The sequence below is a fragment of the Coenobita brevimanus genome, chromosome 65 (genome assembly GCF_032717465.1).
Source record: "Coenobita brevimanus isolate Jiangsu-jjx chromosome 65, ASM3271746v2, whole genome shotgun sequence".
NCBI lineage: Eukaryota > Metazoa > Arthropoda > Malacostraca > Decapoda > Coenobitidae > Coenobita > Coenobita brevimanus.
In genome coordinates, this window is record NC_137018.1 from 1,117,924 (window position 1) to 1,144,728 (window position 26,805).

The 26,805-nt window shown below is 40.4% G+C and overlaps 1 protein-coding gene across 1 annotated transcript in view; it reads left to right on the plus strand.

The window, feature by feature from the left end:
* Positions 1 to 3,589: 3,589 nt before the first annotated feature.
* LOC145404836 (ankyrin repeat and MYND domain-containing protein 2) overlaps positions 3,590 to 26,805 on the plus strand; it is a 31,372-nt gene continuing 8,156 nt past the window's right edge. Inside the window, exons 1-4 of the mRNA XM_080276334.1 lie at positions 3,590 to 3,617; positions 9,512 to 9,732; positions 19,011 to 19,316; positions 23,185 to 23,319. Coding sequence (XP_080132460.1) covers positions 9,535 to 9,732; positions 19,011 to 19,316; positions 23,185 to 23,319 — 639 coding nt within the window. The 5' untranslated portion in view covers positions 3,590 to 3,617; positions 9,512 to 9,534. The remainder of the gene's footprint in view (positions 3,618 to 9,511; positions 9,733 to 19,010; positions 19,317 to 23,184; positions 23,320 to 26,805) is intronic.

Below are 26,805 nucleotides of genomic sequence, written 5' to 3' on the forward strand. Positions count from 1 at the left end.
ATGTGGCATACTGTTTTTGTGTGTGTCAGTTTTTGATTGTTTGTCTGTCTGTCTGTCGTTTTGGTGTTTTTATCTGCCTGTCTGTCAGTCTCTCTCTTTTTGTGTCTGTCTGTGTGTCGGTCTGTCCTGGTATTTGTAACTCTCTGTCTGTCTCCCTTATTTTTATGTCTGTCTGTCGTCCTGTTTGCCTTCGTCTTTGTGTCTGTGTATGTCTGTGTCTGCGTGTGACTGTCTTCCTGCCTGTGTGTGTGTCTACTTCTCTTCTCTCTACCTGTGTATTTGTATGTGTGTTTGTGTGTGTATGTCTGTCTGTCTTCCTGTTTGATAGTCTCTGTGTGTGGATCTGTTTCTTTGTCACTCTGTTTGTCTGACCGAAAGCGTCTGTCGCTGTCTGTTCTACCCTGTGTGTGTGTGTGTGTGTGTGTGTGTGTGTGTGTGTGTGTGTGTGTGTGTTTCACTCTGTCTGTCTGCACGACATGGGAGAAGCGATTTTCGCCTATACAATAGTGCACATATGGGTACAGGTGAGGACGATAAAGGATAAAAGATACAGCAAGTTCTTCACTGGCCATCCCAGTTGTGATTTAGCAGAGGCCACGGGGATTGGTAAACAGATATTCGATCCACAGAAACAACGGAGACTAACCGACGTAAATAACCGTATGTGATGACACTCACAGCAAGTCGCATATTACGCTTTCTTAAGATTAGGCTACGTAGGCCCCGGGAAGGAATTATGAGTGTACAGACAGTATATTCACCACGTTGTAGGCTATTGTCTCTGTCTATCTGTTTATCTATCTATTTATCTATCTACAGCCAGACGCCCTTCTAATCCGACTCCCGGGTCCGCTAAAATCGGGAGCATCACCATGCTGGCATTTTTAAGGACTTATATGTTTTCTTGCATCTATTTTTTTTTTTTTTTTTTCATGTTTCTCTTCCCAGTGTGATAATATTTAGTGCAGACCACGGAATATTTGTAGTAATTTTTGTTTCTGGTATATGAATACGTGTGAGAAACTATTTCCCAAATAAAAGCGACTGATGCTTCTGTTTACATAGTGAGATAATTTTCCTTGCCGCGCCATATACCAACTTTAATGTTCAAAAAAATAAATGCTAATATATGATAATTGTATTTACAACCAAATATCACAAGAGACAGGGAAATATACTTGAAAGATAATACAAAAAATAACCTAATGGTCCAGCATTGCTATCTTCCACGACCAATCCAACACCAATGCATCTAAAGAAAAAAACACTGAGCTCTATAGTATGGAGTGGCTTTCTCATGTGTAGCACCGCCTAATTTGTGTGTCCGCCGCCAGGGAGGAGCTGGTGTAGCGGCAGCCATGTTACACCAAGCCTGATGCCCGCGTTTTTTGTACTAAGCCGCTTTGTGGGTTTTTGAAAGCAGCCGATGATTCCAGGAAATATAATGCCATGGTCCACTGTGTAGCTTACAGATACAAAACTGGGCACATGAATTCACTGAAGAGAGATGGCATTACATTTCACAAGTAAGAAATATATCTTGTTGCTAATTCAGCAAGATTACTGTCCCCTGGGGAGGGGCGTGAAGATTCTTCCCCAGTATCCCTGCATGAATGAGGCCACTAAAAGGGGTCCATTTATCTCCAGTCTTTCTCTCCGTGTCCTCTTCAGCTCAGACTCTCATGTAGATATTTCCATGTTTTTTCCGGCCTTTATCGATTTAGACATTCGGTTTCATGGCATGGATAGTCTAAGGACTTCCCACGCCAATTCAGCACCATTACTTCGACGTTAAACTGTCATTTCAACGTTAATACCACACTATCTTTTCCTTTTCTGCCATTACCTTTCTCTGCCTTAGTGCCATTGAGGGTAAGTTCTTCACTGCAGCAACCTATGGCTTTGTTTTATACTCACTGGCTAAATGTACCCCATATAATTCGTTGAACTAGGAAGGAAAAAAAAAAAAAAAATCAAAATCCATACATGTTTTTGCATTACAGTATAATCGACGAGTGAGGGTGTTTCAATATGGAGGCCAAAGTCACACGCCCGAGGCGGAGTGGTCCAAACTTTCTGGGAGTGTTGAAGATAAAGTTCAGCTGAAGGGATTCTCTCTAAAGGCACTAGGTCGAATGCCAAAGTCACAGGAAAAATCAAATTTTCCTCCCATAGACAAGTTGGTGTGCGTGAAGGTATTGCATTCTCTGAATTTCCTCTCTTGTTTTTCTTTATATTTCCAACGTTTAGATAGCTATTGATTTTACCCACGGTAATCCTGTCGTTGTAAACTAGTAAATCCGACACTGGTCACTGATACCACGGTTTTTTTGATCGGCACAGTTAGAAAAAAAAAGAATGTAATATATAATAATGACTTGAACACCTAACGCTTATAAACAAAGAAACACTGAGTGTTGTTCCCTTCACCGCTCAGCATAACAAAAAAATAAATAACAAATAGCCTAAAACGTCGATCTCAGTCTACTTAAGTTGGCCTTCTGCTCATCTTTCCGTTAGTTTTCTATGACAAGGAATAGAGAAAACTATTTTATAGGACTAACACCCATGAAAGAGTCAAGAACTGTTTGCACTTACATTTGCCCTTTACTTCCCTTCCACTCAAATTCTCTCAAGCCTAAGCATCGGTGATTCCCAGGCAGCCCTCGCACTTCACAGTCACCCCTCATCTCCTCTCCTCTCCTCTTCTCTCCTCCCTTACTTGTCGTCTCCAACAGGCTCACACCCTCGATCTCAGGCTTATTGTTGTTTAAATTCCAACCCACATTGGTAACACCCGACAAGGCCAGCCTCCTATGTCAGTAGTAACCTACAAGTTAATGCTATCAAAAAAAGAAAGAAAAAGAAAAGAAAAATGAAGGAAAATTATCTACCGACAGTGAGCATGGAGGAGGAAAACAGCATGTATTAAATAGGGGGAATTTAACCTCTAGAATCAGAAGTCACTTTATTGTTTTATGCTTTACTATTTCCAGACGACTCTATTAAACCATGGAATTGTCTCTCGTATTGAAGGAGTTACATGAAAGCTTATCTAACCCCTTACATTAGTTCAGAAACTTTTCCGATCCGAATTAAATCATCTGAGAACAGCAAGAACAATATATAAATGCATCAGCATAAGTGCGCGATAACTGCATCGGTGTTTCTGACTGGACAGCAATGAAAGCCATAAATAGGAAAAAAAAAAAAAACATCCAAACTTCAAGGAAAATTGAAAAAAATTTCTAGGCATCTAACAGCTGGCTGGATAAGTAGAGATATTAGTGCCTCGTTTCCCCTCGTCGACCATTATCGACATCTCTATTACACTAAATAGTTGTCATGGAGACATAGAACACGGAGTAATCTAGGTCAACAAATCAATGATAACCGAGGAAGTTGGTATAGAGAAAAAACATACCATCAAAATGTGTGTACCAGTCACAGGCATTTGCAAATAAATGTATCAATGGGAAAGCGGATAAATATGCTTTGTTTAATCATAATACAACAGCGGTCCCAGCATCACCATGGCAACTGGAAACGCCAGAGTCCCGCGACGAAGACTGTCCACTCCAGTATTCGAGGAAGGTTCCAGAGGTAAACAAAGTGGTGTGAGAGGTGCGGTGACAGTTCGCCTTTAGCCTGTGATTAGAAGCTGTAACAAGGGAGGACACATAATTTCATCAGTGGCCCTTGGCCACAACAAATAGGACATCCTTGCTGTTGTGGACCAGTCTACGAATTTAGTTGGCGAGTTTTTGTAAAAATTAATATATCGGATCACGTAGAAGGCGAGTTCAGGTTTGGGCAAATTTTGCAAGTGTATCCTCACAATTTTCACGTACCTTACATATGTGTGTGTCCCGATGGTTTGGGGGTATTATTCACGTTTGGACACAGAATTGGATATCAAAGAAGTTTAGGACCATACTGGTCCTAGGTTTGGGTTAGGTTAGGTTGGGTTGGGTTGGGTTTGGTTAGCTTACCGGTAGGTTGGTTGGATTAGGTTAGGTTAGGTTTGTAGACAAGGTTTTCCTGATGGTTTTTGATGTGGTTTTAAAGATTCTGACCTTTTCTTTTGGCAATGCTTTGTTTTCCTTTCTACCACACCCAGAGGAGGAGGAGGGGAGGAAATGAAGGTCAGATTCGTTCAAAACACATCAAAAACTATCAGAAATACCTTGGTTTCACCAAAATAGACATCCCTGTGCACTTGTAAAAAATTACCATTTTTTTTTTTTTTTTTTTTTTCAGTAAGAGGGGCAAATGTACGATACACTGTAAGCAGCATATGGACCTTGTTAAATAAACTGATGTTATTCCAGTTTGTTTTCTGTATTTTTTAAAACTATTTTCATGGTAAACAGTTGTTTTCTGTTTCCCCCTGTTTGTTATCATGTTTTTTATGCCTCACCAATGTTTGTAATGGCATACTGGTACCTGTATATGCTAATTGTGGATTAGTTAGGTTAGATGAGGATAAATTGCTAGGTTTTGTTAAGTTAAAATGTAAGGTTAGGAAGAGGTACTAAGAGGTGACCAAGATGTATGTTGGAAGTGCTTGTCATTACACTTGAGAAACAGTTGACAACAGAAGGAACATGGCTAACAACAACAGGGAAAGGAATTTGATGTGAAACGTTCATTTACCACCCCAGAAATAACCAGAAAAATATAAAGAACTGTCAGGAAGAAGCAGCAATGATTTGGTACTGTGCTTCTGCTGCTTAAAGCTTATGTTTACTGTACCTGATTTATTTATTTATTTATTTTTTAGTAAATAGTTAAGTTTAAGGAGCAGAACTACCACTTTAATCCATATTCTCCCAGTCTTTTATTTATTTATTTTTTTATTTAGGTTAATTTTAGGTGGTAAATGATTGCTTCATGCAGATATAATTTCCCTTTGGTTTTACATGTACATCTATTGTGACACGTGTTTCATTTCTTGAGCGTCATGGAGCACACTTACAACAGTAAAGCTTACTCACATCTATGGAAAATTGTTTACCGGTACTTTGCACATCTTCAAGTTAGGATTGATTGAAAATATTGCTGCCTTAAGGAGACAGGATCACCTAATTTTGAAGTTTTCTGTTTTTGTTTCTCTGTTTTTTTATTTACATTAGTGCATCAAGAGACTTTTTGTGTATTTTCAGATAATGTTTTCAAGTTTTGACATTTTTTATTTCATTTAAAAGTGCTGAAAATTGTTTCAAAAGCGGTGTTTGTTTACAATCCCAAATGGTGCCCAAGACAGACAGATGCCACATTGTGGTATGCAAAGACAGACGAATGCCATGATGTGATGCTCGAAGACAGACAGGTGCCATGTTGTGGTGCACAAAGACAGTTGGATGCCATCTTGTGGTGCACAAAGATAGATGGATGCCATCTTAGAATGCCATTTTTTAACAAAATTACCCTTATCACTGCCTGTTTATTCAGACCTTACCAAAATATTTGTAGCTAACAACTAAACCTTATTTATCCTAACCTTACTTGCTTTATTCTGAACTAATTATTTGTCCTAACCTGACCTAACCTACGGTATGTAACATTAACTTATAGCATCATATTTTTCCTGTTTATTGATGGATCTTTTTCATACACAAATACAAGTAGGCTATGTACTGTACTTTTGTACACCCTAATGAAGTCACTGAATCAGTTTAAAGGTGGATAAATATTTTGGTTAATTTTCAGGAGGTGGTCCTATGTCTCCTTAACCATAAGGATTATCCAATTTGGAGTACAAGAACTGGATGGGAAAAAAAAATATAGTTATACCAAGTTTTAGGTTTTTAAGGACGCTAGCCTACCAATTTTCTCATAGTATGGTAACGTGTGTACCGATGGCCTTTCTGAGTGGAGACGTTGTTTTCCAATTATCTTGCTGACGGGATGTGTCTGTATATCGTTCAAAGCCATAGGAAACCTTAGTGATTCAACCTAACCTAGCTTAACCTGACTGGGGGACTTTACCCCTAGACCCCCCCTCCTTGATTTAACCATTTAGGATTGCCACTTAGCCTACCTTGAAAGCACTCAGGCACCTATCAGGCCAAATCCCAATCCATTCTAGCTTAGCTGTTAAATATAGTCTACTCCTAATCTAAACTAGCCTAACCTGTCCTATCTTATCCTATCCTAACTTCATTCGTTTTTGTTTTTGAAGGCTCCAACATGCTTGCATGCATCGGCCTTGGTCACCTAATGGTGGCTTTCCATGCTGCTCAGTCTATGGCAGCCTCCCTGTTTAGTTCCTTAACCCTGATATCACACTTAATGACCTCATCCCACATCTTTTTCAGTCTACCCCTTGCACCCCTACCCCAGTATTAATGCTTCTCACTTTCTGCACCCAATTATCATCCCCCATCCTCACCACATGCCCAAACCACCTCAGTCTACCACTCCTCATCACAACACCAATGCACTCCAGTTCCATCCTACTTCTCAACTCTTCCATCGTAAACCCAACCCCCCCAGGCCTTGCATGCAGAGATGCACTGCACATCCACCTAATCATTATCATTTCTGTATGTTTGAGCCTGCAAATTTCAGTGGGAAAGGTATTTCTACTAGCTGCTTAAACAAAACTGTAACTTTATCATTTTATCTCTTTCGTCTATACCTTACTTAACTTAGCAACAAGTGTGTGGTTTTCCCATGGCATTTTATGCGATGTGTTAGAGTTTTGCGTTCACTTCTTTCAGAAATTTCCAGTTTCTGAGTTGTGCCCTGCCTGAAATGAGTGCATTACTAACCATTCTAGGTACGGTATTAATCAACCCTTACCCCACTCACCCTAACCTAGTCCCCAAGCAGTTCTGTACAGTACCAATCAAAAGAAGCTCCATTTATACCCTTGTCATGGGCGTCACATTCTTGAAAAAATAACCGCAGAAATGGGAGAACACCTGTTCCTCACAGAGGGCGTGGGCTTACTGTACTATGTTTCCAGGAAGCAACGCAACCAGTGACTGGTTATTCATGTGACTTGTTATGGCTGCCAACTGGTTAGACTAAGAAATGTTGTACCGTATCTCTCTCTTAATGTTCATTTCTGACTTAAGTTCAGAAGAAAAGATGTTTACAAAAGTGTAATTTAACTACCTGTACAGAACACCCCTAATTAACCAGATTAATTTTGGGCTGAAAGGAATATCATACCAAAATATATCAAGGTTCACTAGTAAAATAGATATCGTATGTTATTAATGGTTGCCAAGTGTCAAGGGTGTGAGGTGGTTAGGTGATGGGGGAGGACTTGTGTGAGTGGAAGCTTCCCCAGTGGGAGTGGAACTCTGGCAGAAAAAATGGTATTCTCATTCCCATAATTGACCCAAAAAATTTTAAGACTCTTTTATTGTTAGATCTCATCTCTCTTGTTTTTGTCCTTCATTTAGGTCTTGTTTTAGCACCATTTCCATCCCTTCATCTTAAGTCATTTTAGATTAAAACTTTTGTTACATCATATAGGCATTAGAAGTGGAGATAAGAGTGGGTGCAGTAGTAGTCATAATGCCTCATGAAGCATGATGATCTTCCTCTGAAGTGGTCAGTGAGTAGTCCTCTCTTGAGAAGGTATGCATCGGCTACTGACCCAGAGTTTCTTTACACCAATAGACTTTTGCTTGTCTTAAACTTATCTGCACTGTCTTCTGTAGTACAGTATAAAACTGGGTAACCTGCTACTTTTAGCTAAGTGGTTAGCATTATGTTTAGCCTATGAAGTGACAGAATTGTATCTTTAATATGCACTTTAATGTGGCAAGTGAATGAGTTTCCCCTTTATTTGAGAAGGCATTTGGTTATACATTGTATTCTCTTTCTTTTAGGACCTAACCTCACCTCATCCTTAGATGGGAAGAGAGATCTGGATGATGATGATGGTGGTGGTGATGACTGTATGTAGTCTAGTTGCCTGTAATGTGGCATATTGGTCCCAGTCTTGGATCATGATACAGAAAATTTGTGTAATGAAAAAAAAAAAATCAAAAGAGGTCTTTTGTCACAGTTTCCCACTTCATCACCCTTAATGACCTCTGAAACCTTCCTTAACTACCCTAGATTGGTCTTAAAAACACCAGAAAGGGAAACTCATAAGAAGTGTGATGGTAGACTGGGGTGGAATTCTCAGAACATTTTACAGTCGATTCCCTATCATAACTTGGATATATTTTTACATGAAGAACTAGCAAGGGAAGTTTTTGCATTCCTTTCACTCATTTCTCTTCAGAAAACCATTAGCTATAACCTGCTGTAATATTCATCTCATACCGGTACCGGTACCTAATACGGTACCATATCTCAGGCACAGATTAGGGGGATGGGGGTGTACGCCCCTCCCTATTTTCGGTTGACCACTGATTACTTATAAGAAAAGTACTGCAAAATTTACAAAAGTATATGCTATAAATACCTCATAGGACTTTGATTTGTCCATATTATTGTACCATTTTGATTAAAAATAAATTAAAAGTTCATTTTGATTTTTTTATTTTCAGAATGCATTAAGTGGTAATTCTGTCAGGAATCATGCCTCCCCTGTTCCCAAGTGCTGGATCTGGTCCTGTCTAAGACTTAGGGTAATTATGAAGCTAGAACAGCAGAGATAGAGAGAGGAAGATTCGACTGCTTCTCTGTCCTTCTGGCAAATCAAAACCCGAGTTACCTGAGGGAATTGATTATAAGTGTGTTTGTGTATCTTGGTCCTGACTTGGTTGGTCCTGGCTTGGTGTGAGAGTGAAGGAAGGTGGTTCCAAGGCTGAGTGAAGTACCTACAGTGCCCCAGGTTGGTCATCTGGCTCTGTCTATTGCAGTTACTTTTATTGTAGGGGTTTTGTGATGTCTTTACCCAGTTTTCTGACAGAAATCTCTCAAAATCAACAGCAGACACCATTGATGTTGCTTGATCATCATCATCGGGTGAATCATAAGGTGAGACTGGAGGTTAATGCCAGGCAGGGATTGGGTGTCATATCATGAAAGTTTGTATGTGGCAGTTAACTTCTTGTAATAAAGAACTACTTTTTCATAGATGTGAATAACATCATCTCTTCTTGACTGTGACTTTTCACTAAATAACTATGACTTGTTCCTATAGGGGTACAGAAGCAGACAGGGTAGTATTGGTTGCATTCATAGTGTAGTTAGATTTGTCACCTGTTTATGTGGGTGAGGCCCCTCTGGTTTGAATGGTGTCTTTTGTTGCAGTTGTCTCCATCACAGCTTGGTTCCAACTCAGCCACTGCCTTGTTTTTCATCTCATGAATCCTGCCCTCCATTACAAAATCATCAACATGTAGCCTTCTTACAGCAGTGAGAGCCTGTTCTATGGTTGTCTGTGGAAATTTTAGTGTTAACAGGCTCAGAATGGTGCAGTGTTTCTTTTCAGTGTCATAGTGAAAAACTTCTCAGGTGAAACCATGTTAAGTGAGGAGTCATGTACTTTTTGCAGTTATCTGGACAGCTTTTGACTAGTGATATTCTTTTTCAGGGAAAAGAGGAGAGCAAAACAAAATGCCTCAAGATGAAGGAGAAAAGGTCCCACCCCCAGAGATTATCAAGTTGGTTGGTGAGGGTGATTTGCCAGCTATCAAAAACTTACTTCTGAAAGGTGAAGCAAAAGTTGATGCTGTGGACAACAGTGGTATGACAGCTCTCCACCATGCTGCATACAAAGGCAATATTGAAATCTGCAGGCTACTGATCTCACATGTAAGAGTCTGCGTGTTTGTGTGATGTTATCCCTTGATGAGCAGCTAGACATCAGTGTTTTTCATTTCTGATAGGTTATTATGGCAGTTTAGATGAGAAGTCCTTAGTTGTTGAATTCCTGTTACATGCAGATTTAATAAGAATTAGGAATTGATATTGATACCTCAAAAAATTAAGATGAAAGGAGGTGCAGTAATTTCTCTGTGTGTAAATACAGTATTCCCTACGTGTCAGTAGGTGGGTTGGTGGAGGGTTAGTGCCCCTCCCCATAAAACAACTAAATCAAATGACTACCTTTAAGGGATTGTGGTGTCTGGCTATAGTTAGGTTGTAAATGTCATTTTGAAATCTCACCCTGGTGGGGGTAGGAGTAGGAAGCTATACTTTATTGAAGGCTGGACTGGTTACCTCCCCAGTGCAGGAAGGTAAAAACCACGTGGATTATGAGTTACCTTTCTTGGCTGCTAACATAGTGGCCCGAACCTAGATGTAGCATTCCGGGGTTCTGCCACGTAATCAGGTGAGTATTATTTTGTCGTTTGTAGTCCTGATTCGCATTTAGAGCTGGTCCCTGCAGCTAACTTGGGGGTGGGGAAGGGGGAGCCATGAGGACACTGGTACTGCCCATGAGCCTGACCCATGGTGTGATAAGGGCAACTAAGCCAAGTTTCACATGTGTCTGAATGGTACAAGACCCTGTCAACTCTGTCTTGTTTTAGTTCGTTTTCATTTTTGAAGGCTCCATCATGCTTGCATACGTCGACCTTGGTCACCTAATGGCGGCTTCCCATGCTGCACAATCTATTGCTGCCTCCCTATTCATTCCCTTACTTCATTGAAGTGCTGGTGAAACCATTCTTTGAAGATCTTGGCTGTGAACCAAGCCTTCACAGATTGGTACCACATGACATGAAGGAGATCCATCACCCCACGAATGCACCGAGGCTGCTTTGCATGGCCAACAGTAATGGGCTTGAGCCATTGCATGCCATTAGTATTGGCGCAGCAGAAAGCAGATATCCTTTGCTTCGAGAGCTTACGGCCAGGTACATGCTTCTTTGTTTCCTCCGCTAGAGTGTTCTTTGGCAGCAAACGATAGAATAGACCAGTTTCATCAGCGTTGTAGACATGACTGAGAGTGAGGCCCTCCCTGTCGATCAAGCCCTTCACCTTCTGCCGAAACTCCTCTACTCCCTCCTTGTTGGCGTCCAGAGCTTCGCCATGGGCCTTATGGTTGGTAAGTCCATGGCGTAACTTGAAAGTGAAAAGCCAGCCCCTGGATACCTTGAAGTCTGAGGTGTCGTGTAGCCTTGCCAGCTTCTTGGTGGCAGCCTTCAACTCCATACCATGCACCAACACACCAGCAGCATGTTGTCGGTACCAAATCAGCGTTGAGCGGTCGACTTCTGCAAACCTGGGAGCGTATATAACCTTCCTCTCCACGTTGCGTTTGGTCTTTGATGCAAAGTCAGCCTTGTACTGGGTGAATTTGTCCCGGGATTTCTTGATATCAAACAAGGTAGAGTGGGCCAGGTTGAATTCACGGAGGATGCGAGACGTTGACCATCTTGCGTCCGCCTTCTCCAATATCTCCCTCTTCTTCTTCAGAGTCAGAACCACTTGTTTCCTCTTCTCAGGCGGCGGGGCCATCATCACATGTATGAGTAAGAGGCAGCAGAGGAACAACAGGGCCTGCAGGAGGTAGGGCTCCACCACAAAAGCGAGCATGCAGGCAGCCATGGTGAGGAGCTTGCACTCATGACAATGAGTAGGCGGAAAATGAGGAGGAGGCAGCGTTGGCGTGCCGGACGTTGGCAGAACTACTCGGCAAAACACAGCTGGTCAGCGCCACGAACCAAGTTCAAATTATGGCAGAAAAAAATGTAGGATTTTTTTTGGCTTTTTTACGTTTGTTGGCCATTCTTGGGTTCTGAAGGCCTGGGCCCAGAGTGTCCGGACATTGGGGTGTCTGGTTACTGGGCATCCGGATATTACAAGGATTACTGTATTACGTCTCATAATTGAGAGATTACTGTATTTGCAATGAGACATATAGTGGAGATGGCTTGTGAGAAGGACTATAAGGTGTTTATGGCATTCATGGATCTGGAAAAAGCATACTGCAAAGTAGACAGAGAAGGATTGTGGAAGGTTTTGTATATGTACGGTGTAGATGGTGAACTGCTAGGTGCCCATACGAGTATTTATGATGGCAGTGAGGCATGTGTAAGGATAAATGGGCATCTAAGTGAATGGCTCATGATCAGTGTGGGTGTGCGACAAGGTTGTGTGATGTCCCTGTGGTTGTTCAATATATATATAGTAGGGGTGATGAGAGAAGTAAAAACATGAGTAATGGAGGGAGGGATGGCGTTGGTAAAGAATGGTGATGGATGGATTATCTCGAACTTGATGTATGCTGATGATGCAGTACTACTTGCAAATACCAAACAAGAGCTTGGTAGACTAGTGCAGAGTTTTGTAGATGTCTGTGAGCATCGTCCCTTGAGAGTAAATGTAGGAAAGACTAGAGTGATTGTTATTGAGAGAGAAGGTGACTTCCAGTATGATGTTATAGTGAATGGAGAAATACTGGAATTAGTGAGGGAGTTCAAATACCTGGGTACAATGATAGAAAAGAGAGGAAAATGCACAAAGGAAGTGGAAAGTAGAATGCTATGAAGGCCTTGATAAGAAACAGAGGCTTGAGTGTTGCAGCAGCATGAGGTGTATGTGGAGTGTTAGTGCCAACTTTAACATAAGGGTGTGAGACTATGGTGTGGCATGAAAATGAAATGTCAAGAGTAAGAGCAGTAGGGATGGTACTGTTGAGGAATGTATGTGAAGTACAGAGTGGAAAGAATACGGAATAATGTGATTCGTGAAAGATGCAGAGTGGAGAAGTCTGTGGACACCAGAATCGAAGAGAGTGTACTGAGATGGTATGGCAGTGTGGAGAGAAAGGATGTCAATATAATGGTGAGAAAGATATATCTGAGCAAATTTCAAGGAGGGAGGAGGCAAGGTAGGCCAAGAAGAAGGTAGAGAGATATGGTGGATGAGTGTGTGAGGAAAAGAGGTATGGTAGTTGGTGAGGTGAAGGGACTGATGAGAGATCGAGCTGGCTGGATGAATTTTGTGCGAAGCACATGGCCAGTTATTTGGCATCGCTTTTTAACGTGACAGTGTTCGGATTGACTCTTTTGGAAACGTATATGAAGCTACAGTGTGTGGTGAAACCTTTTGGCCTCTTAGATGGAACCAGGATTCCATGGGCGTGATTGATGAGTAAATGGATGCATGGCCCATTAAATTGGGCAAACTTTGGTTGTCTGGACGCTGCAACTCCTCACTCTGCTATAGGGTGGGAAAGGAGGTCCGGATGATGATGGTGATAATAATAATAATGATAATTATAATAATAATAAAATAATAATCCATCCGTCCATCATCCAATTCTATGTTGCCCCATGAGGAGCCTGTGGCTAGGCAAGTTGGTCCTGACATTTAAGATGAGAGTGACAAGCCTCACTCATCCCTGAGTGGCATTATGTGAGCAATAAACCCCAGCCACCCCTTGGATATAAACCTACACTGGCTCAGTCCGATTGGAGCACCTTAATTACTCATTAAACCACCAGGTGCCATGATGTGATGTTATGGTTACCATCCAGCATAGTGAATGGTTTCCTGGTGTACAGGAAACCATTTGGCTTGTCACTTAGTGTAGAGTCACCCATAGGCAGAAGGAAGAGGAAAGAATGAAGGAAAGAAAGACAGAAGAGGGAGTGTAAAGTCACCTGCAGGCAGAAGGAAGAGGAAAAAATGAAGGAAAGAAAGACAGAAGAGGAAGTAAGGACGAGAGGAAAGGGCAGACACCCAAAGCATTACTACATCAAGTGAGTGGATGGTGAGTCCCCCCACCTACCACAGAATGGTAATAGTAATAATAGCAACAATAAGAATGATAATTATATAAATCTGTAACCAGATGCCTTAATCGTGTAAGGGATGCCCATAAACAAATTGTCTCCCTATCACCATGTCTTCTGTAATTTGTTTCCCTTCCTCCAACTCATCTCTCTCTCTCTCTCTCCATCCCATTCCTTCATAACATCCTTGGTCTCCCACTCCATCTCACTCAAATATGTCAGTACACACTTCTGACCCACCTCTCCTTCATCTTTTCCACATGGCCAAAACATCTTAGAGTATTCTTTAAATACTTTTTAATCACATCCACATCAACACCACAATGCTCTTTCACTTCTTCATTTGTCTATCTGTCTTTGCCCATGTAACTGCATACTTGTCCCAAGTAACTCATTTATAATGCATTCACTGTTGACTTGTGTCCTCCAAACAGGTTTCATTCCCCAGTTGCATATGTTGGAGTAGGAATCACAATACTCTCATGCAGGAATATTTTAACATCCATCTTCTCTCTATTCTCTGTCACTGCTTTCAGTAAACCAAAACCCTTGCCTCCATGCTGTATCCTTTCATGCACCTCTAAACTTCCATATTTACTCATCACATTACCTAAATACAGTACTTGAAGGCACTTACATTTTCCATTTCCTGGCCATCCACCCTCATTCTGCATTCTGAGACCTCATTTCACTCAAAAGACCATAACCTCACACTTATTTCCAATCAGTTTCAGATTTTGTTTCATACATATACTCCCAAACTCATTCACCAAGCCTTGCAACTCCCATTCGTCTTCAGTTAGTTAAATTAATCAGCAAACAGCAGTACTGTACAGTATAGGCTTTTTCCAGACCTTACCTTCTCTCACTAGGGACATTCCAACATTCCCTATCCTAACTTGTATTGGTTTTACAGCACGCACGCACACACACGCACACACACACACACACACACACACACACACACACACACACACGCACATGCACACGCACATGCACACACACACACACACACACACACACACACACACACCACATTTTTTTTTTCTGCACAGATCCTTGTCCATCAACTTTGTCATATGCTGACTCTAGATTGAAAGCAACATGGATTGTCTTTACCTTCTCTAGATACTTTTCTGCTAAACATCTTAGAATGAATATCTGATAATTATATGCAACCCCTTTCCTTTCTAAACTTCATTGCCGTTCTCCAACTAATTCCATAGTTATCTCTCTAACACTGTTGATAAATATCCTACCATGTATCTTTCACAATACCTAAGGAAGATATGTACCCTTATGATTGCTACACACTTCTCTTCCAGTCCTCTGCAACTGTACCTTCCTCCAGGCTGATCTGCACATTATCTATACCCATTCTTTACCTTCTCCCCAGTATTTCACTTTTTCCATGCTCTCCTTCAATTCCAGGGGCTTTCCCCATTTTGGGTTTCATCATTGCTTCAACTACTTCCATCCTGCTAATCTCATCCCCACTTCTCGTTTCACTCCTCCCAGCCATTCCCCACTCACTTATACTTGCACTACTTTCGTTCTCTTTTTCCATCACTTTCTTAAAATGTTCCCTCAGTCTACAAATTTTCTCTCGCTTCACCAGAGTTTTGTTACTTTTATCTTCTTCCCATATCACTTCTTATATCATCCTGTCTTACTTTTTTGGCCTCATTCAAAACAGTTTCTTACATTCCTTCTGTTTCACACCCAGATTTCTTCCAAATTCCTCATCCACCCATTTGTTACTTTCTCTCTTACCAGTCTGTTTAACTCCCTCCTCTCCTCTATATACAGTTATCTTGTAATTCATCATAATCATCATCAATCCTATCATGCACCATGAGGAGTGTAGGGGCCCAGGGCTAGGCAAGTTGGTCCTGACATTTAAGATGGGAGTGACCAGCCTCACTCAACCCTGAGTGACATTGACATTACGTGAGGAGTAACTCCAACCACCCCTTGGATATAAATCTTCACTGGCTCAATCCGATTGGAGTGTTGCAATTACCCACTAAACACCAGGTGCCATAATTTGGTTATATGGTTACCACCCAGGGTAGTAAATGGTTTCATGGTGTACAGGAAACCATTTGGCTTGTCACTCAGTGTAGAGTAACCCATAGGGAGAAGGAACAGGAAAGAATGAAGGAAAGACTGACAAAAGAGGGAGTGTAATGTCACCCATAGGCAGAAGGATGAGAAAAGAATGAAGGAAAAGGAGACAGAAAAGGAAGGAAGTAAAGAAGGAAGGAGAGGAAAGGGCAGACACCTGAGAGTAGCAATGATAATACTGTATACCGTACTTCCTGTGTCATAGGACGCACTTTTTTCCCACAAAAATTATCTTAAAAAGTCACCCTGCATCCTAAGTCATGGGGCTGCAGCAGCACACAAAGATATTCCAGCTCTAGATGGGGATATTGCTTGAGAATTTGTTCAAATACTAGTGTTCTGCTTACCGTACGTATAAGTAATCCCTCCACTATCCAATGTAATAGAGCCAAAGGCATGTCCGGAAAGTGGTCCCGTCTGGAAAGTGGGCACCTGCCTGCTGGACTGGTACTTAAGGGCCCTAACCCAGCCTAACTTTGAAAGCCACCTAAATAACTCCCTACTGGACATGCATAGCACCTATTTAAACCTATTTAAGATCCCGTTCACACCAATAATGGACATAAAGCATGAAATAAGTGAAAAGGAACCAAAGAATGTAGGAATTAGAAGTGACTGTACCTCAGCCAGGGTACTTACAGCACGTCTGTGGCCGCCTTCTTAAGGCTTTGGCAGTGGTGAAAATGCTCTTGAAGCACGTACAGTAATCCAGTATTGTGCTGCACTTATAGTAATTCTTTGCACTGTGAGTTATAATTGTTTAACACTGCACATTGTTAATTGCACCACGCCAGTTTCAACCGCCAGTTTGCACTCCACAGATAATCCTTTGCACTCTCAATTCTGATTTCATAATACTGCACAACACTGTAAATTCTCGTATGGTCTGCTGGTGAGGTATTGCAGTTTATTCACTGTTTATTCACAAAAAACGAGCACGTGTGGCATCCACTGCGATAAGCATCCACTTGCGATCGAAGTTAAGCAGTAACTGTTGGAGTGTTGGTGACGGGGAAACAGAGTTGCCAGATCACAACAGCCACATTACCAAACTCCTCAATTTTCATTACCAAATTTAACTTTTCATTACCAAATTCATAAAGCTAGCATTTATTCTTCACTAATTATATATACAAGTGGAAATACATGTAATCACTGTCCTTATAAATAACAGCATGTTGATCATTTTCACGCTATGTAGGCTAGCAGATTAATCAGAGAGAGCAGACAATCCACCATCTCCATCCTGTGTGTCCTCATACATGTGAAAAATCCATTTGGTAATGCATTATTCCGATTCATTACCAAACGAATTTTTAAGTACCAAATTGACCCACATTTGGTAATGGAAAATACCAAATGGCAACCCTGATGGGGGAGGAGGGAGGGGGGAGGAAGAAAGGGGTGAAGGGGCCATGGTGTAATCAGCTGTTAGGCGCTGCGCGGCAATTTCAAATTACGGGAGGTAAAAAAATAATTTTTGAGGGGAGATTTTTTTTCTTTTTTGGCCATTTTTGGGGTCTGAAGGTCCAGGTCCACAGTGTCCGGTAAGTGGGATGTCTGGAAAGTGGGCATCCGGATAATATAGGGATTACTGTGTATATATATATATATATATATATATATATATATATATATATATATATATATATATATATATATATACACACACACACACACACACACACACACACACACACAAGACCATAAAATATTCAGAATACCACGGAAAAGCTCTGTATGGTCATCTCACTCGGCTGTTTGTTTACTTTTGGGTCGGTTAAACTCGGTTTCGTTTTTGTTGTTGTGTGGTTCAGCTCAGCAGACTATGACACTTTAAGTTTTATTATGTGAATAAAAGATGACTTCTTTTAATATGTGTGCTTTACTTACCATTATCTTGGAATAATTCAGTGGTCAGTGGGTGACAAAAACTCTATTGTTTTGAAATCTCCACAATCCACACAACAAAGTCAGCTGACATTGTAAGCGTGTGTTTAAACATACTTTTTTTTTTGTTTTTTTTGTATTATAGTTTGCAATGGCAGTGCTATTATAATACCAGATAATGAAATGGACAATATCTAATACATTGAAAGAATGACTAAATAGGCTGTGTTCATAGTTAATAAGTAGCAAGAGTATGAAGGTAGTAAACATAGTAGTGGGTTCGTGAGTCGTCTTTGCTGATGTTTCTTGATTATTTCCTTCCTACTTTTTTATGTATATTACCTTGTATGTTTGGGGGAGTGTCCATTGTCAAGGGGCTTCCTGTGACGCGAGAAGTACGGTACTTATTTCTTTTTTTATATCTTTATTTTTTTTCTTTGCTTTGTATGTGAGAGGTATTTGGATGTGTTTTTGATTGTTTAGGTGGGTAGAGCGGAGTTACTTTGCAAACAGTGGACAGTCGGCATCAGTGTCTAAGGTTTTATTTTGCTGATATTGATCCAGTAAGTTGAGGGTTTACTGTAGTAGAATTTGTGGCTGTGCCTCATTTAATTTTCAGGATTTTTCCACATGTAGATCACCTAAAGCCAAGTAATGTTCATGAGAGAGAGAGAGAGAGAGAGAGAGAAAGAGAGAGAGAGGAAAAAAAAAAAAAAAGTGGTAGTTATAGTTAGGCAGTTGTATAAGGCTGGCACACATAAACAGAATTTGAATAGGAGGAAAATGGACTGTACAGTATTTAGCCTGGGTGTCATCCAGTCATTCTGTCCCCAGTCATGTGCCCCATCATTATCACATCCCTATTGCATTCTTTGTCAGCCCTAATGGTTCAAGAGTTCCTCATTGTTTTCGTGACCATGCCAAGCTCCATTCTCAATCAAGTGACCTGTACTTATTGTATTCATTTCATATCAAGCTGACCCTTTTTCATATCCTTCAATAAATCTCATCCCTTCTCCATTCTACCATATTCAGTAAAGTACTGTACACCTGTCTTACAAGGTAATGCTAACCTTCCACTTTTTATATTTTTGAAGGGAAAAGGTGAAATTTTAATCCTCTAAATACAGTATACCCTTTTTTTCACATTATGACGTTTTTTTATATTCTAAGAGTTCCAATGAAAACGGAGAGCAGTGACCACAGGTGTTCCCCTGTTGCACTTTGTGCGGTCTGGGAATGTTGAATATGGAATCCAGTAAATACAGGACAATACTGTATGTACTTTTTTGTGTGTGCACATTATCCTATGATGTTTCTGTATTTCAGGGTGCTGATGTGAATGGTGACAGTCATGACCACAGATACTCCCCACTACACTTTGCTGCACTGTCTGGGAATGTTGAATGTGTGCAGGCATTATTGACAGCTGGAGCCAAGTCATACTACACTAATACATTGGGCAGGACAGCTACACAGATGGCTGCCTTTGTTGGCAACCATGCAGTTGTAGCACTTATTAACAACTATGTCCCCTTCAGTGATCTCCAGAGCCTCACAAAGCCTTCAGGACTAGAAGAGGAGGCTAAGTTACCAAAAACTGTGGCAAAGCCTCTCTATGACCTCATTATGCAAGTAAGAGCTCAGTATATTAGTAACTAGGTTTACTACTTTTTGTGTGGAGTTCTGTGGAGGGAGTAAGGCATTAGATATGATGGTGACAACCATTGTATGGGTCTTCATATCCACTATTCTCTGCTGGGCCCTCTTGGGAGTTTGTCAGAATGGTTATGGAAGCTATCTTTCAGCAGTTTTGTAACTATAATGTTTTTTTGTTACTTTTATTTATTTTTCTCATTCATTACAAGTATAGCTGCTGGTACTCCATATGTAAGACTCATCATCAACATGGTGAATAGTTTCTGTTGTCAAATTGTTTTGTTCAGGTTCATACTATTAAACGTCATGTTTCCCTGTTCATAGCCTGTTTTCTTTCCTTGTTTAGAGATTCCTGTCAGGATGGTGTAGACCATTGATAACTATTGGCCATGGTCAGTAGAGAAACATGTCCTTTGGTTTAGATGGAATGTTTGTGTTTTAAATATTCTGCCTGCTAGAGCTGCAACTGGATCAGGGATAAAATCATCTTGCATTAGCCAGGCAGATTGGAACTTGTTAATGTTAATAAGGGAATTTGATAATGTTAGTAAGTCACTGGAACTTCATTCAGGCGTCTTATGATTCGATAGATTTCATTGATTATATTCAAGGCAGGTAAAAATGTCCCCATCGCCTTACTGTTTGCACTTACTGCGGCCCCATTGATATGACTTTTGTAGCTGTACCCACTTCTTATATAATTAACAGTAATACTAGCAATAAAATTGCTTTACCGGTATGTTATCCAGTAAATTTTCTTGAGATTTGCATGGATAAAACTTTTTTAATCACCCCTCCCACAGTTCATTGTGGAAGAGCTGTATGTGATCATTGGCGTTTGTGTATTCATTGATTAATTTATTTCATGTAAACCAGGAAATCATTTATGAAGCTAGGTGGTAACCTTATAACAAACCAACATGTGTTCGCTATTTGACAACAAGTGGGTTGGCAGAGGGTTAGTGACCCTCCTTGGAAAACAGCTAAAAATACAAACAAGAAACCTCGGTCCAGGACTGACCAACATGTGACAACTAAGGACCAAAGAAAGGACATGGTACGGATTGCGACATGGACAGTAAAGGGTGCGAATCATGAGGTGAGAGAGAGACAGAGATTGTCCAGGTGCTTGAGGGTGCAAAGTGGACATGTATGGAATAACTGAGACTAAATGGGCAGGTGAGAGTCTGAGAGAGTAGGAGTATTGATGGGGTCTATGTGTGGGAGTAGGTGAGAATGAGAGGACAAGAGAAGGAGTTTGTATTGTGTGTGCAAGAGATGGAAGGAGAATATAAGCGAGTGTGTATCAGTTAGCTCAAGTATTGTGTGGGTAAGATTGAAAGTAGGACTACAAATGTGGGCGATTGTGTGTGTGTATGTGCCAACACAAGATCATGCAAGTAGAGTGAAAGAAGAGTTCTGGCCAAATGTTGAAGCGTGCATGGAAAAGTTTGAATGGAATGAGAGAGCGTTTTTGATTGGAGATATGAATGGAAAAGTAGGAATATGAAGGTAGATGGAGTAGTTGGCGAGTGGGATGTGCCTGCAGGAGTGGATGAGAATGGCATTGCTCTAGTGGACACCTCTGTGGGGAGGGGGTTGGTGATAGCCAGTACCCTCTTTAGACACAAACTGATCCACAGGAATATATGGCGAGTGATGAAAAGGGTGAGTAGTGAACTGAATAAACGGAAGGCAATGATTAATTATGTGTGTGTGGATGACAGAATGAGAAGGTGTGTAATGGATGCAAGATCATACAGAAGCTGGGGGAGCGGACTTTCTGACCACCATGTGGTGGTGGTGAAAGTCAAGGTTCAACTGCAATGGAGGAATAGAAGAATGGAAGGACAGGAATAAGTATTCCATACAAGGAGGATGGAAAGGTTACAAGAGGATGAAAAAAAGGCAGAATATAAGAGGGAAGTGCAGGAGTGATTGGGTAAATATGATTTGGAGCAGATGGGGGAGGTGGAAGGTGTGTGCAATATATTCACAGAAGAAATCTGAAAGTGTTGCTCTGGATAGAGGAATGATTGTTGAAAAAAAAAAAGGGGGGGGTAGGGTGGGGAGGGGCTTCTCATCCTATGGTCCTAAAGGCCTCAAATATTAAACATGTTGATTTCTTGTATGTAATAAGATTAGACACTGAGTGACTGTACAGTATTCCTAATGTGGGATAATTTTGGAAGAAAAGTGATTGTGGTGTCTGTGATGTGCCAGTGTAGAAAATGGATGTTTGAAAGTAAGTGATGAGGTGTCCTTCATGGCCATCAGTGGTGTTCCTGTGGATGGGTGAGTAGTGACAGATGTCTGGAGTATCGTGTGTGCATGAGAGCTGTGTTTCATTTAGGAGGATTATTGTAAAAGCATTATACCATTGATGGGTATACCTCAAAAACAGCGCATAGGCAAAAGTAACGGCTGAAAATCAGCATTCGTGTACCAGTATGCCTTTGTACTAAGCAAATATCTCTTCACTTTATTCATCAGAATTCACCAATCTGGTAAAAGTAAATTTAACAAAGATTTGGAAAATGGAAACTTCTATCTATCTATCTATTGCCAGATGCCATAATCCCGTAAGGGGTGGCCATTTGACTTTGAGTTATTTGTTTTATGGGTAGGGGCACTAACCCTCTACCAACTCACTTGTTGACATGTAGGAGCACGTATGGTTTGGTTATATGGTTACCACCTAGCGCTGTAAATGGTTTCATGGCTTACAGGAAACCATTTGGCTTGTCACTCAATGTAATGCCACCTGAAAAGGAAAGAAAAGCAATAAGAAGTGACAGGAAAGATGGGAGAAACAGGAAGAGAGGAGGGCAGGCACAGAAAGAGAATGATAAAGGCTAAGGAAGATGTAGGCAGCACTACATCAGGTGAGTGGATGATGGTCGCCACCACCTACCACAAAAAAAAAACTTACCTTTGAAAATTTGAAAGTTATTGTAATTAATGAGAATAATAAAATTTTTTCGAGCTACATAATGTTTATTCTGTGATTTATTAAGCTATCAGTCTTCCAGTCCATTATTGTCTCATCAAGAGCAGAGGGGCCTCAGGCTAGATTATTCTTTCCTGACCTTTAAAGTGAGGGTGACCAGTCATGCTCATCCCTGAGTGGTATTAGATGAGAAATAAGCCTTAAGCAACCCTCAGATATATACCCTTATGAGTCTCATCAAGTTGCAGTACCTTCACCTTGTAGCCCATCATACTTCTTGAGTACTTTATAGGAACTATAATCATATGTATTTATTCATTCATTCATTGCCAGATGCCATGTATCCCAAAAGCGGGTATTTGGTAATAGCACAACAGTTAAAACTTAGTCCATTGGCATTTCTTTGTGTATTGCAAGTACAGTATGATTATTACTGTTATTATTTTTTTCTTGTGGTAGGTGGTGGCGACCATCATCCACTCACTTGATGTAGTGCTGCCTACTTCCTTAGCTTTTATCATTCTTTTTCTGTGCCTGCCCTCCTCTCTTCCTATTTCTCCTATCTTTCCTGTCACTTCTTATTCCTTTTCTTTCCTTTACAGGTGGCTTTACGTTGAGTGACAAGCCAAATGGTTTCCTGTAAGCCCAGAAACCATTTACAACGCTGGGTGGTAACCATATAACCAAACCATACATGCTCCCTACATGTCACCAAGTGGGTTGGTGGAGGGCTGGTACCCCTCCCTGTAAAACAACTAACTCAGTGTCAAATGGCCACCCTTTGAGGGATTATGGTGTCTGGCAATAGATAGATAGACAGATTTTTTTCTATGCATGAAGAGTTCTGTATCAAACTATCGTATATTGAAAGTAATTATTAATTTCTTTTTGTAGGTTAATCTACATCCAGTAAGAATTGCATTGCTTGTGGATTCTTCAGATGAACTCCAAAGGGAGATCACCAAAGCCTGGAGGGCTCTGGAACACATGCGTGATAAGGAAAGTAAACGATCTGAAAACGTTAATGAGGTAAGTTTGGGAGATTATATGAAAATTTATATTGTACAAACCCATGATCACTTGGTAATCCAGACTCCATGGTTTTAAGTAACAAGAGGACCCAGGAGTCTAACTCTCTCTCTCTCTCTCTCTCTCTCTTACACTGAAAAGTAACTGTTTACTGCTGAAGGTATCCAAAAGATTATCAAATCTCTTAAACCACACATACAGAAGGCCTAGCTTACACAGAAGATTATAACCTGAATTACGTCGGTCATAGTGCATTGTGTGTCAACCCTGACATCTTGTGGAGCATTCTCAGACATGCACGGTTGTCCCTAATTTATTTCCATTTTCTTCAGTTTGACTTTATACTGTGACTGTGTTGTTATCCCATTCCAAAATGGTTATGTCGCTGAGTCTTACAATTGTACTTTCTGTTAGGTCTCTGGGACCCTTTGATCTCCAGTATTACTATTTTTATGCTGCATGAGAAAGATGATGAAAGCTACTGACATGGTCTTGGTGTCTCTTAGGAATGGAACTAATGTACAGTAATTCCTCTACTATCCGATGTAACAGAGCCAAAGGCTTGTCTGGAAAGTGGGCCTCTAGCTCCTGAACTGGTACTTTAGGACCCTAACCTAGCCTAACTTTGAAAGCCACCTAAATAACTCCCTACTGGACATGCATAGCACCTATATAAACCTGTTTAAGACCCTATTCACACCAATAATGGACATAAAGCATGAAATAAATGAAAAGGAACCAAAGAATGAGGAATTACAGTAGAAGTGACTGTACCTCAGCCAGGGTACTTACAGCACGTCTGTGACCGGCTTTCCTAAGGTTTTGGCAGTGGTGAAAATGCTCTTGAAGCATGTGCAGTAATCCAATGTTGTGCTGCACTTAGTTTTTTGCAATATGAGTTTTAATTGTTTAACACTGCACATTGTTTGTAACTGCACCACGCCAGTTTCAACCGCCAATTTGCACTCCACAGTTAATCCTTTGCACTCTAAATTCTAATTTCTTAACACTGCACAACACTGTAAATTCCCGTGTGGTCTAGTGGCGAGGTATTGCAGTTTATTCACAAAAAATGAGCACGTGTGACTTCCATTGCGAGAGGCTTCTACTCGCCATTGAAGTTAGGCAAAAACTGTTGGAGTGTTGGTGACAGGGAAGCAGAGTTGCCAGATTGCAACGGCCACATTACCAAACTCCTTAGTTTTCATTACCAAATTTAACTTTTCATTACCAAATTTGTAAAACTAGCATTTATTCTTCATTAATTATATATACAAGTGGAAATACATGTAATCACTCTTCTCATAATTAACAGCATGTTGATTATTTTCATGCTGTGTAGGCTAGCAGATTAATCAGAGAGAGCAAACAATCCACCATCTCCATCCTGTGTGTCCTCATACATGTGAAAAATCTGTTTGGTAATGCATTATTCTGATTCATTACCAAACGAATTTTTCATTACCAAATTGGCCCACATTTGGTAATGAAAAATACCAAATGGCAACCCTGACAGGGGAGGGGGGAGGAAGGAAGGGGTGAAGGGGCCGTGGTGTACACCAGCTGTTCAGTGCCGTGCGGCAATTTCAAATTACGGGTGGAAAAAAATTTGGATTTGGGGGGGGATTTTTTTCTTTTTTTGGCCATTTTTGGGTTCCGAAGGTCCAGGCGCACAATGTCCGGTAAGTGGGGTGTCCGGAAAGTACAGGGATTACTGTAGTTATTTTATTCTGAGTCTTTTTTGCAGTCTCTTTTCATTTAAAGAAAGGAAACTAGTTGAAGCTAAGCAGAAAGAACAGTTTTGTCCATGAGTTAATGGTAAACATTTTATGTTTATTTGGCTCTAGAATAAAATGCCAGCAATGATACAAGAATACAATCATAAAATCCTGAAAAATACATTTCCAAATCAATCATCTTCATGCCACTGTATGCCCTTTCTTTACAGTGTATCACAATTCATGGAAAAACTAGTATGTAAATATGTAAAGACACTCCCCTTTCCCACGCCTAACACAGTACCGGACAAAACCATTCCACTGACACCACTCATGAACCTCTTCCAGCATACCGTTGGCCCATTCATGGAGTTTGATGTGTGTGTTTCAGCAAATATTTTCATTTTCATTATTGTCAACACCACTACCACCACTAAAGGAGAGGGTGATGTTGGGTCCAGACGGCAAGGACAATGACACATTAGAAACGAACAGCATACCGAGTTATATGGGCCAGACACTCTTTCACTCATCATTCAAGCCCCCAAAATCCTAGCATGACCTCATGGGTCTAACCATCTGTAGGTTTTTTATGCATTTCATATTACCTACTACAGAGTATGTCCCGTGACTCAAATTAAAAAAGGGGTACAATCCTCTGTACATTATTCACACAACCACCTCAGTCCCTTGTCAGTTCCCCAGCAACATCAGCTTCCCCTCTATAATAGAACAACTCATCTTGGACAGAAATAGAATAAAGAGAAAATTTTGGCTCATCCCAGCAGAACTAGAAACCTCACTTAACCTAGACAGTGTCATAATAAACTGATCAAAACAAGCAAGCAAGAAAACTTGAAAAACTTTGTGGACACTCTTAATTGTAGAATATTGTTGTTGCATCTGTTCAGATTTTGACATTAAAGCTTTCTGTCCTTCACTCTTCCCTCTTCCTTCTGCCTATGGGTGACTCTACACTAAGTGACAAGCTAAATGGTTTCCTGTACACCAGTAAACCATTTATTATGCTGGGTGATAACCATATACCAAATTATGGCACCTGGTGGCAGTGGCATCACCAGGAGGGGGCTAGGGGGGGCTTAGCCCCCCAAATCAAGGACTCAACCCCCAAAAAATTGCAGCCCCCCAAAATAATAATAATAAAAAATCACCAGCTTACATAGTATGCTTGCAGCTCGGCATTGACCCACCTAGTTTTCCTCCAACTCCCTACCGCCAATCCACTTTTATTCGTGCATCCATATTAGTTTAATACAATATTATTTATAGCTATATAATGTGATAAGTTATTCACAATTTATGTAAATCTATGACTCAAATCATAATACATTCGTAGTTAAAATATTTTGGTGAAATATGAAATAAATGAAAAAAAAAAGTCCACATTGCATTATGTCATTGCATGGGAGGATATCAGTTTTTATAGAATACAATTTTTTTTGTAATTTTGTTTTATCAGAATGGTTTTATAATGTAATTGCTTTATGAATTGGAGTTACTTGTTTTAGAATAATATTTTATAATTTTTGTTTTTTTGTGAATGGCTTTGTTTTCCTATCACAGTACCGGTAATGGAAGATAAATCTTGGCAATTATATCTATATACATTGAATTAAGAGCTTCTTTGAATTATCAAATTTAATATGGTAAGACTAAGAAACATGATACCACATAATACTAGCAATTGAAGAAAAAGTATTATCTGCAAAAAAGCTTTATACAATTACCTTGTACACATTATATCATA